This window comes from Cryptotermes secundus, unplaced genomic scaffold (genome assembly GCF_002891405.2).
Source record: "Cryptotermes secundus unplaced genomic scaffold, Csec_1.0 scaffold1058, whole genome shotgun sequence".
In the NCBI taxonomy this organism is placed as follows: domain Eukaryota; kingdom Metazoa; phylum Arthropoda; class Insecta; order Blattodea; family Kalotermitidae; genus Cryptotermes; species Cryptotermes secundus.
Genome location: NW_019728509.1, coordinates 505,295 through 518,394, shown reverse-complemented (window position 1 = coordinate 518,394; position 13,100 = coordinate 505,295). Strand labels below are relative to the sequence as shown.

Sequence of the window (13,100 nt, the reverse complement as noted above, 5' to 3'; positions counted from 1 at the left end):
TTCTGTCAACTATTCACACATCCAAGCTTAAATAATATCACATTAGTAATACAATTTCCTTATATTTTGGGAATAAAAGTAGAATTAGAGCTAAGACTGAGGAACCGTATCAGAAATGTAGTGTTAGGTAAGTACAGTATTTAATACAGTCAGAGATCATCATTTCTTGTCTATAAGACAACGCACTTATCTGACCTTGTACCCGTTTGTAAAACGCATCGCTTCGTAATGTTATCTCTTTAGTTTGCGGCTGTCGTTGTTGTCTTCCTTACATACCTAATAATGCAATACTATCCACAGAGGGCGTAGGAGTTTCTATTTCTTGTACCGGGGTGGAAGATATGAACTGGAGCCACCTCCATGTCCTCCAAAGCCACCGTAACCGCCGCTGCCGCCTCCTGATGGATAACGCGGTTCTCCTTCATACTGAACATCTGCATTGAAGCCGGTAGCATCATCAGCTCTGTATCTGACGATCTGGTTGCGGCCGTCGGGTAGCAGTACGCGATATTCACCCTGCACAGAGCGTCCGTCACTGCTCTCCTGTTGCTTGTAGTCGTTACCGCTGGCAGCATCTCTCACCGCATATTGAAAGTTGTACGGTGTGGGCTGAGCAAAAACAGGCGCAACACTTAATATTTGGACGAAGTAAAATGATGGTGTTGGGTTAGGTTCGGTTTAGTTAGGTTAGGTTATGATAGGTCAGGCTGTTAGTTGAGGTTAGGTTAGGTTAGTTTGTGTTGGTCAGATAATAATAAGTTATTTGTGTTATGTTGTGATAGATTAGTTTAGGCTGTGTTGATTTAGATTGGGTTTAGGTTTTGTTAGGTTAGGTAAGGTTAAGTAGTTTTAGGTTAGGTTTGGTTAGGTTAAGTTAGGTTGTTGATAGGTTAGTTCAGGTTAGGTTTTATTAGGTTAGGTTGTGTTAATTTAGTTTGGGTTAGGTAAGGTTAGGTTACGTAAGATTGGGTTATATTAGGTTGAGAGGTTGGTTTAGTATAGGTTTTGTTTGGTTATGTTAGGTTGTGTTAATGTAGTCTGGATTAAGTAAGCTAAGGTTAGGTTGTGATAGATTATTTTAGGTTTTGTTAGGTTAGTTCATATTAGGTTAGATTAGGCTAGGTTAAGTTAGGTTGTGATTGGTTAGTTTAGTTTAGGTTTTGTTACATTAGTTCAAGTTAGATGAGGTTAGGTTAGGTTAAGATGTGATAGGTTAGTTTAGGTTTTGTTAGGTCAGTTCAGGTTAGGTTATGGAAATTTGGGACGGTAAACTAGAAAGCAACATAGATACGCAATAACTTCATAATTTATACTATTCAAGAAATACTATTATATTTTAATTACATAAAAGGGAATAAATACGCTAAACATGTATCAGGTATGAGGTGGAAGAGAAATGAATAGACGATATTAGTCAAGGAACCTGAAGGAAAGAGAACAATTAGGAGATTTGAGTAATATTAAGGACGATATTGAAATATGTCTCTGAGAATTAGAGTGTGAAAACGTGGAACAGATTCGGATATTATAGGAATAGGGCCCATTTACGGGCGGGGCACGCGGTAGCGTAGTTGATTGAGACACTACGCTATAAGACTGAAGGTCTCGGATTTAATTCCTGATGAGGTTATTGGAGTTTTCAATTGTTCTATACTTCCAGCAGCACTATGGCCTTGTGATCGAATCAGCCTCTAACAGAAATGAGTACCAAGAATCTTCCTGCAAGTTAAGGCCTGCTACCGCGTAAAGCTGAAACCCTGAACCTCATATGTGAGCTGCTTTTCTGGGAAATGTGGGAGCCTTGATACCTCATAACCCTATTGGTCTCCACTAGCTGTTACAGGGATAGCTTTACTTTTACCATTGGCGGATTGTTCTGATGCTGTAATAATATCTGTTTTCAGTGAAAGGCGAGTGGATGAGTTGGTATTAGCTTCCCCTGGAGAACTTGGCCCCGTGCAGTTTGCTTGTGTCTTGGTCTATGTAATGGCGTTTCTTGAGAATCGTGTGTGATGATGAATTATGATTATGATTATGAATGATGAGTGTGGTAGGGGCAGAATGATGCGCTCCTATCACAGAATTTTTCCTGGAGGGATTACCAAAAACCACGAAAAAAACTCCTTCGGGATGGCTGACTCTCGGGCTCAGGAACTATCCCGGAATTTCCCGAATATTTATTAGGAATTTCAGTCGAATATTCTTGACGCTCTTAATGCTAGATATAGCTGAATATTTTGTGGAGGTTTCCGAATGGAAGTACAATCATATGTTCTCGGCTATTCTTCTAGATTATTAAGATTAGATGTTCCATTTACTTGACAGCACATTTCTGCGTTCTTTCACTGAAGTTATCCCGGTACATTTTGTTGTATGCCGCCAAATTAACTAATATATTTTCAGATATTATGGCTGTCTCTCTTTAATTAATTTGTTCAGAAAATGCACTTTTTAGCTGTGTTTTCAAGACAACTGACTTCTTTTGGGTCACTACTGTGAAATTTTAACAAAATCTATTTTGAATGCTTATTTTTGTTTTTGTTTTTGTTTTTTTTCCATAGGATGCAGTTTCCATATATTCCTTTCTAATTAGAAAATTGTTTAGCCCAGTATTTAATTTTGAAGGAACACTTACATAAGATTATTTAAACTATCAAGTCTCGAGGTTGCAGAACACTGTACTTGTAAAATTCTTTCAACCTATCTCTACGAAACTCATATTTCGCTCCCTAAGCTGTCCGATCTTTGGCAGCTGTTTCTAACTACGAGATGTTACCTAGCTCAGACCTGTCAGTAGCAGGACGCAGGGTGATAACGGCCACTGCATTCCGCTGTCAGTGACCATAACGAGACTTTGTCTAAGTACCAGCTGCAGTGGATATTCTTGTGAATGACAGAGGTTTCTCTTAATTGCCTTGTATAAACCTTCTGAGGTGTTTAGAAAAACGTATTGTATTTATGGTCAGCAGTGTTATTTCCATGTAGACTGTAAATTATCGAGAAAACATCGTAATGTCCAACTAGCGAACAATTGAAAACACGGTTTGGGGGGGGGGAAATTGATGTCGTGTTGAAAATCGCTGTCGGGACAACCTCCTTATCAAGTACTCCGTTGACAGACCCACGGGTGCGACGTTTCGACTGGCACACTACTTCAGCAGGACTCTCAGATAATACATTTAGGAATGCATGAGGTTGAATATGTTTGAACAAATAGAGATGCAACAGTAAACGATATTTCTCTTTAATGCACGAAGCTATATGTGTTTTCAGAGAGTGAATGAATAATTATACTTATTGGTTTATATGTTTTCCCTGTCATCTGGGCAAAAAGAACTCCGAAAATATGCTTTCTTAAGTTACAACTAGTAGAGCACGATGGAATCCTGACACGATATACACTTGAATGAAACAAAATTATAGTGTCTTAAAATTTTAGCAGAAATGATTTATTCCGGCAAATTTAACAGAGGATGTTATATATTTTTTTAACTGTGAATTTAAAAATACAATTACATTTGTCTTCGTGAGTATAATGCAATTTTGTCTTAATCGCTTGTTAATAACATATACATCCTTCACTCATTCCAGGAGTTAAAAAATTCGTAAGAGTCTCTCCTCAAAAGACGCACAGTTGCTATAATAGGATGTGCGGACTTTATGGTAATTACAAATTCAATTAGTAAGAATAGAAAATTACTTGTCGCTGTAATTTGGTAGATAATTTCGGAGCAGAATATTAGAAATAACATTTGATGGGGAGCAGAATTAAATTTTTCCCTATCTGGGGTTTACTCAGCCTCTAACAGAAATGAGTACCAGGAATGAGTTAAATCATTTTCCTGGGGAGAAAAGCGCGGCCGACGCGTAAGGCTGACAACCTTACCGCCATCTCTGAGCCGATTGTCTAGATAGTGTGGGACCCTCAACGTCTCACAACCTTATGGACCTTCACAGCCTGGTACAGGGACAGTTTTATTTTACTTATTTTTTTTTATTTCGGTCATTTATCAAATACTTTTGAAGTGCAGATATACCAAAATGGCATACGAGACGGGAATACTTACTTACTTACTTACTTACTTACTTACTTACTTACTTACTCACTCATGGAGCTGAGCCCTTCTTGAGGAGCCGCCAATTCTGCAGCTACTCAAGGATTTCCCAGCATTTTATGGAACCCGGAGGTTCATTACTGTTTTCACAAGAGCCCTCCACTGGTCCTTATCCTGAGCCAGACCAATCCAATCCATACAATTACATCTAAGATCTATTTTAATATTGTTCAGCCACCTACGCCTTGGTCTTCTGAGTGGTCTCTTTCCTTCTGGCTTTCCCACCAATATCCTATATGCATTCCTCTTTTCTTCCCATTCGTGCTATATGTCCTGCCCACCTCATCCTCCTTGACTTGATCATTCTAATTATACTTGGAGAAGAGTACAAGTTATGAAGCTCCTCATTATGCAGTTTTCTCCAACCTACCGTCACTTAATCTCTCTTCGGTCCAAAGATGAGACGGGAATACGATTGTTAATGGTGAACTAAAATGTTTTAGAAGAAATGATCTCGTATTACCTTTTATATTAATATCCGAGATATTTTAGAAGAAACTGTCGGAAACCACGGAAACTTCAGAATGAACGATGACTGGTTCGAGATTGAAATCGGCCGCCTTTCTTAACGTATCTAGAGATTTTCCGCTCCAGTCGCGCTGGTTGGTACAAATATTTGTGACAATTAAGTGATACGGGATGGAAGATTTGGAAACATGGTCCAAGTTTTATTCAGGTGCAGGAAGAGTTGCGTGAGAAATGGTGGAACTTCAGTACAAACGCTCGATTTCTCTCCTCCGTTGCAACTTTCAGCAAACGTACGAAACAACAAATGAATAGCAGGGTTAGACTAAAGGAACTATGTAATTTAACGAGAGGTGAATGTAACAGAATACACGACATTAGTTCTGTGCCCCAAATGGATGTTGCGGCACCATGGATTCTCACGAAGACAAAGAATATTTTCCAAGCAAAGAAAGTAAGTGTTTTAGGCGTCCAGAATGCCTTCGAGCTTCATAGATTTCTTAATTGTGATGTTAGGGAGTTGCTATATTACACGAAGCATAATCGACTGTAAACCAAACATTCATTTTTTTATCCTGGCTACTATAAATCACTCACTTCCTCACGGGACTGAGCCCTTCTTCAGAAGCACCCAAATTTTGCAGCTACTCAAGAACATCCCAGCGTTTTACGGAACCCCAAGGGTCATTACTGTGTTCACAAGAGCCCTCCACTGGTCCCTATTCTAAGCCAGATCAATCCAATCTTATCTCTCTAAGATTCATTCTAATATTGTTCACCCACCTACGTCTTGGTCTTCCCAGTGGTCTCCTTCCTTCCGGCTTTCCCAGCAATATCATACATGCATTTCTCCTCTCTCCAATTCGAGCTACATGCCCCGCCCATCTCATCTTCTTTGACTTCATCATTCTAATTATACTTGGAGAAGGAGGCCGCGCCATTGCTCAAGCGGTTAGTCGCTGGATTCTCACAGCGGCAGCCCGGGTTCGATTCCGGGTCTGGTCAAGTGGGATTTATGGTGGACAAAGTGGCCCTTGGGTGGGTTTTCTCCGAGTACTTCGGCTTCCCCTACCAATCTTCATTCCATCAAATTCATCATCATCATAATCACCCGGGGCGGGTACAATAGGCCAATCAGTGGCCGCCGTGCCAAGTGGACCCACCTGGACTCCACCTCCCACGTGGAACTCTTTTCATTATGAAATTTTCTCAAAGACTAATATATATAACAACATAAACTTTATTATAAATAAAAATTCAAAGATTGTCTTTTGCAATTTATACTGGCATCAAGTCCACCCTTAGTCTGTTGCACCATGTGACGATGGGCGATAGTGTCAGTGTTAAGCAGGTACATGCTCCCTCCATTTTCAGGTTCTGTGCGTGTAGGGCGGGTGAATTTTTCTGCGTGTATGGGATCCTGTTCATGAAATAACGGGGATGGGCAGTTAGGGTTCGTGTCTCATCTGGGCCAATAGGAACAGTGAAATGGTAAAACTGTCCGCACGGTGTAGCAACTGAATTACGAAAAATTTACCACCGTGAAGCGTAAAATCGGTAATGGTGTACAATTTAACTCGTACATAATCTTCTTTTCCCAATTCCCTACAAATTGTGTGTGTATCTATCTTTATCAGGCCCTTTTCTGCAATATTCTTGATCCGTGCATTCCTCCTCGGAGCGGCAGACCCATTCTAATATACTTTATAAAACTAACTGCTAGGAGGAGAGTTCCTTTTGAGATGCTAAAAACGCCGAGCTACTCAATATATTTCCTGCGTTTTATAAAAAAATAGAAGTTCATTACCGTGCACTGGTATCATCCGAGTTAGATTAATTCATTTATACATTTTCACGCCGTTAATCATTAATACGTGTTTTAATATTATTCTGTCACCAAAACTTAAGTTTCCAAAGAAGCCGCTTCCATTCACATTATAACTCAGTATTAAGTTCTCTGAACAAAACAACGAAATTATATATCAGGACTAATTAATATGATACGAAAGGACAAGAGTCTTTTTCTCCACTCCTTGGCTTTACAGTCCTGTGAGAACTTCGACCTCATTTAAGACAAGTAAAATACTTTTTTTAATATTTGCTTTTCTTCCCCCATTCAGCTCTGGCAAATGATTCTCTACAGTTTACAGCAGTCCCAGTCTTGACCTCTTCACTTTCTGCCACATTCCCTCTCGTTTCCAAAACTTGTCTTACCAAATTATACAGTGTTTTGTTGCAGCCAATGAGCAACTGTAGACATTCGTAAACAAACCAATTTCATAAAATAATTTATTGATATATAATATCTGAATTTATCGATTGTCGTCGAATGGGGGGTACTCGAGCTTATAATCTGAGAGGTATCGGCTTCATATTTCAATCCGGGCATCCGCTAGTCTGACTGAGATTTTTTGTGGTTTTCGTCAGCACTTCCACGTGGATGCTGTGTGATGACGTCAGTTAAGCCGCGATCGTTTTCTTCATTATTCACACTTCTTTGTTCGTATCCCGTATCTCGTTACTGACGCTAAACTAGAAACCAACTCTAAATGGATCCAGAGTAATTAAACAGAATATCTAAGATTAATTTGACTTCCGTTTTGTAAAAATATTATTTAAGTATAGGAATAAATTATCACAGAAGTGGTTACGATGAGTCTTATCTACTGAAATATAACGACTAGTAGTCCGTTGAAAATTACCGACGTTTCGGAGGAATATATCGCTTCCATCTTCAGAGTTTTATTTGCTAATTGCTTTATACGTTTTCTTGTTTGTCTTACTTTTGATCGTAAGAATTCCAACCGGAACTGAAGAAGAACCCACCCGAAATTGTTATATTTGGTTTCGCTGCGGGATGTGCGACTTCTCTCGGATGCAGGTAAATATTCTCGGAAAATGACCTTTTGCTCGCGTAAACAAACAGTAAAATGTATCCCAATATTTTACTTTCTGTTGTGTTTCAATTTGCTTCTGAGAATATAAATATTTAGGTATCTACAAATTGAAGAAATGTTACGCTCTGGAACCGCGTGCGTTGCTACTGCGACATCAACGGAAAGTAACTGTAAGAAAGCATGGCTGGTTGCAGTTTGAGAGTGATATCCATTTCTAACGTAGTCTTGCCCGTCTTACGTAACAGCGAACAGTAAGCAAAGGAAATGAAGTGGCTAATGAGTGGGATGTTGAATTTATATTCCAGGCGGAAGTTTTAGTGAGCCTTCTGTTCAAGGACTTTGGTCCTTTCGGAGTTTTGACGGAAGTAACGGCGGCTTGATTTTTCATACATCTTTAGTAGATAAACAGAAGAATTCTATATGACTTATTGGAATATTGCACCATTTTTTTATTGCTAGTGGTGTGGGACTAAGTCCCTTGTACAGCGGCCAATTCTGGCCTACTATACCAGCCCCAGATGATAGGTGAGGGTGATTGTGGAGCAATTGGCGGAATGAAGATTGGCAGGAGAAACCGAAGTACTCGGAGAAAACCTGCCCCAGCGCCACTTTGTCCACCATAAATCCCATTTGACCAGACCCGGGATCAAAACCGGGCCGCCGGGGTGGGATGCCAGCGACTAACCACTTGAGCTATGGCTCGGCCCTATATTGCACCATTAAATCCAGCATAGATAATGGGACAAAACAATAAAGAAAGAAAATTTAATTCCTGATTTTTCAGGAGGAAATACTATGGCGACTTTTCGAGTAAAAACCAGCCATGAATGTTTAGTGGTTCATTTACATCGATTATATATGTATCCTTCTCCAATATATGTTTTATTCAGTAAGGGTAATTCCATAATGAATAAACACCCATCTTAGAAATGCACTCTTGCATTATAGAGAATATTATTATGAAAATATGTGGGTGTTCTAGAAGGTGAATTGAATTCTCCCAAGCACCTGAGCATTAGATACTGCAACTACTGCTACTACTGCTACTACTACTACTACTACTACTACTACTACTACTACTACTACTTATCAGATTCTTCTGGTGAGAATGTCTGGTGTTCACATCTCCAATTTTCTACACGTCTTCATGGTATGCTACTTAGACCCACATGGCCCAAAGTAATTACATCAGTATATTTTGTCCTTATTTTGTGACAAATACTTCAAGCTCATCAGTGAATAACACCCATCCAGACATCTCAGTGTAGTGATTAGCATTCTGCACCATAGTGATTTCCCTAACTGAGCTCTCGTGTGTTCTTTCTGACATTCTCCTTATAAAAAGCCGAAATAGTACGTTAAATTCGGTCATGGCTGTTTCCTTTCTACATTTCCCCACTCCACCATTGAAAACAAATTTGTCATTTGACGTCATACAATCCCACGTTTGACAAAAGGGCGTTAAATTAGGCAAGAAAAATGAAGCCCAACGCCGCTTTAAAATGTTATTGAGCGGCGACATGCAAACCGTGCTGCTGAACATTGCAATGAAGGCGGGCGACACTGAGCTGTACTTGCGTAGAAATGGAATAGCCTCACCACAGCATTTATATGCCTGTAAGTAATGTATTCGTATAGTCCCTCTCTATAAAAGGCAAAGACATTCAGCTTCTGAAAGTAACTTTTATTTATGCGAGCAGGTATGACGAAACGGCAGTTTCGTTTCCGGCAAGGAGCTATGTAATTGTTAAATGGACCCCGTTACAAGAACAAATTCAGGATTTTTAAAATTAAAAGTCTGTGACGGTGGTACATTAGTACAAATATTATGTTTTTGAACATTATCCATCATTTTGTCTTTAACTAAAAACCATTCCTATGGACTAGCTCTGTCGATTGGGCCCAACTGAGTAGGTTTTACCAGAAGAAGGAAATAGAATCAAATCTCAGAAATGTTATGTTTTGAAAAATAAACAGGACGGTTTTGGGATAAAGACAAGAAGATGGATAATGTCCAAAAACATAATATTTGTTCCAGAAATTTTGTTTCATACTGTACCTGTCCTCCATCGTATCCGCCGCTGTAACCGCCACTGGAACCTGGAGAGCCATATGAGGTTGATGGTGCACCACTGTATCCTCCCCCGAAACCTCCAGACGACCCAAATCCTCCGAATCCTCCTCCGCCAAGCCTTCCTCCGCAGACAATATCAGTAAAAATAACTGCTACCGTAAGAACAGCTTGTAGCATCTATATCAGAGAGAGAACACGACGGAAATTAATCACCGACGTGAGTACATATAGCATGCATCTTGCGGGGAATTTTCGTCTGAGTCTCAACACTTCATTTGAATTGTATAGCATATATAGACAGGAATTGCATTATTCTACTGAACTGAGAACACTTCATTGTTTCTTCTTGCAGACAGTGAAAGCTGCTGAGAAGCAAAGTTTGATCTTCACAATTGCTGCATGCGTACCAGACTTTGCACTTCCCACCTTCTCAGTCGCCTTGTCTTCTGCTACGACAAATTAACGTTATCAGTTACGAGTAGAACAGGAAGAGAAAAGAATATTGTTCTAATTGTGAAACAACCCCCTTACGTTACCCTACAAAAAAATCTATATACTTTCCTAACACTAAGTATGAGTAAACAGCTTAAAAGCAAATTCAGTTCTGCACAGTATATTCTGATGTATTCATTCTGATGTATTCATACCTTTAATTGAGCCATGATTAAAGGAGGCACTATCAAGGTATTCAAGCTGTTGATGGAAACTCTTTGTTCTGTTTGTAATATTCGCTCTGAGGTCCTTGTTGCTAGGATTTTGAATGCTTGCGCCTTACTGATGAGCTATCTTAGGATTGTCAGAGCTTTTATACTTCTCAGGAATTACTGACTTCCTAAGTTTATTTTAAGAATGACCTTCTTATAAAGAAAGAACTAGCAAACGAAACAGATAGGGGATGCTTTCAAAGAGGACATAGATTCTGTAAGAGAAGGTGGGGGGAGCATGATATTGTTCGAGGAGGGATTTATCTTCGGAAGGTAAATGGAGTGGTGGTGGGGATGGAATCTATAGCAAGGGTAACAATATGCAGCGAAAGGTGCGGTAAGCTATCTTGAATGGAGAGGTTAGAGGTCAAGAAAAAAAGCAGAGCATCAGCCCTCTTACAGCTCCACTCTCTCTTGCCTCACCTTTGTGCAGCGAAAGCACGAGAAGATGGTAACGATAATAAATATCTTATTTTATGAACTGTGTAAATTCGTACGTTTATCCAATATTAATATTATGATATCTTTGTAGCTGTTCTCTTGTCGGGATCATACTCATTATGAAACAGAATCTGCTGGTTTTCTCAACCGTATTATTTGTATCCTCTATACTAAGGGAATACTTGTTAATTCCAGTATTAAAACATAATACTAAAATTTTGTTCTCTCCGGGTTTCAGTTTCTTACCGGACTTTTTCAGCGACACTTCTACAACTGTTGTCTTCATTTAATTATGAAAAATATGTTTTGTGAATAAGAAACTGGGACTTCATGTTCCTGAAGATATTTAGGAAAATGCAAAGAAACCTCAGTCAAGAGGCCGTGCCGAAATTTTCAACTAGAGGTTTACCGAACCCAAAGAACACAAGCGCTACTTTCGTCGACTTTCATTCAGTATCTACAGCTCATTATTAGTTTTTCATTTAATCTTCCTGTTATAAACAATGACATTGCAGGAAATGAAATAAATTTATTTACTCATCATTTACTTTCCAAAATATGGCAGTACAAAGTTGTACGAAAACCGAAGAGTGCTGTCTTCTGGGATGTGACAACATGTAGTTCAGAAGTATTTCACAAGTATATCGGAGGAATGTACTCCCTCATTACTTAGGACCGAAGAGTAAAGCTGCTCAATGAAGAAGAGAGATGCAAAAACCAAGCAGCAAACTTATTCGTTTGGCTTACATCACGACTCTGAAGATACAGGAAATATGTTCATCAGCAAATTCTACGACCCGGCATCATATCCCAGAAGAGACTATTTTTTACAGTCACAAATTTGAGATTTTAACCGCCTATGTGGTCTAGTGGTCAGAGTTCCTGGCTAAAGATCCAGAGACCCGGGTTCGATTCACGTCGCTACCAGATTTTCTGAGAAGTAGTGGGTCTGGAACGGTGTCCACTCAGCCTCGTGAGGATAATTGAGGAGCTGTTTCAAGGAAGCAGCGGCTCCGGTCTAGAAACCCGAAATTAACGGCTGTGGGGATTCATTGCGCTGACCACGTGACATCCTCTATCCGTTAAAATTTAGCACTAACTTTGCCGACAAACGGCGGTCGCTCGGTCGTTATAGTTAGCTTGCGGACTAAAGCCACGGAGGTATATTATTATAGTACTGTATGAAAACTGTATTAAATGTACAATCGTGCATTTACTCGTAAACACGTCAAATTTGATACCGTCCACCATCCAGTAATATGAATATTTCTGATCCATCCAGTGTTGATTTTAGTCAGCAACAGTTCCATTAGCTCAGTTTCCTGATGATCTGTCTTCATAGGAAGTCGAAAGGACTTGGTATATCAAAGCATTTTATTGTTGCCCATAGCTGTCATTACTGATTTATTATTCACAATTCTATCACATCCATCCCAGACTTTTTTACCGTTTGTAACTCATATATTGTAAATACATAACTTTATTGAAAGAACAGATGTCACTTTCTATTGTAGAAATGTGAGGTTTCAAACTATTTTAGGCTTTCGGTTGAAATGTCAAAATACAAGATGTCCTAGGAGTTTGGTGCCATACTTCAGGAGCGTACTGAGGGTTTCCTGTAGAACAACTTTGAAATAGGAACCCATGCCCGCAAAAGTAAATTAGCAGCGCTAGGGCGACATTTAAAATCATTTCATTTAAACTTGGCGCCTCAATGTCGAACTGCATTGCATAGAGGTACAGCCATCCACCAGCACTCGTGCCATTGCCTAGATTGTGGGGACATCAAAATCAAGTGTTTGGAGGATCTTGCACGACCAACAACTTTATCCATATTATCCAACGCGAATACACGACGTAGGTCCAGCTGACTTCGTACCGCGAGTTCAATTTTGTCAGTGACTGAATTAGTGTTTACATCAGCCCAACTTCCTGAATCACGTGTTATTCACACACGAAGAGCAGTTTACAAGGGATGGCTAATTCAACTGTCGAAACAACCACGTTTGGACTGACGAAAACCCCAACGTTACTGTAGTTGGTTACCACCAGGCGCAATTTTCTGTCAATATCTGGGCGGGTATCATTGGTAATCACTTGATTGGGTCTTTCCTCCTACCACCGCGACTCAATGGGCCTTTTGCAAGGTGTTCCTGGAACATATCCTTCTGATTTTGCTAGAAGACGTGCCACTGATTGTGCGGAGGCAAATGTGGATAAAGCATGACGGAACGCCGGCACACTTCAGCATTGTATCACGAGACTACCTGGATGGTAGTCTCGTGATACTCGTAGGAAGAGGAGGCCCAGTGCCTTGGCCACCCCGATCCCCAGACTTGACAACTCTGGACTATTTCGTCTGGGTCCAGTGAAAAGCCTGATCTACGACACGCCTGTGGATAAT

The 13,100-nt window shown here is 39.9% G+C and overlaps 1 protein-coding gene across 1 annotated transcript; it reads right to left on the bottom strand.

The window, feature by feature from the left end:
* Positions 1 to 315: 315 nt before the first annotated feature.
* Positions 316 to 9,728, bottom strand: LOC111865262 (pro-resilin). The gene is made up of 2 exons (XM_023853158.1): positions 9,537 to 9,728; positions 316 to 609 (listed from the first exon to the last, which is right to left on the bottom strand). The coding sequence occupies exons 1-2, from the start codon at positions 9,726 to 9,728 to the stop codon at positions 316 to 318; spliced, it is 486 nt and encodes a 161-aa protein (XP_023708926.1).
* Between the last annotated feature and the right edge of the window lie 3,372 nt (positions 9,729 to 13,100).

Excerpts from the sequence above, each read along its gene's own strand:
- LOC111865262 (XM_023853158.1), bottom strand. The coding sequence starts at position 9,728 with ATGCTACAAGCTGTTCTTACGGTAGCAGTTATTTTTACTGATATTGTC. Across the intron at positions 610-9,536 it reads GCGGATACGATGGAGGACAG|CCCACACCGTACAACTTTCA; the intron begins GTACAGTATGAA and ends GTTTTTGCTCAG.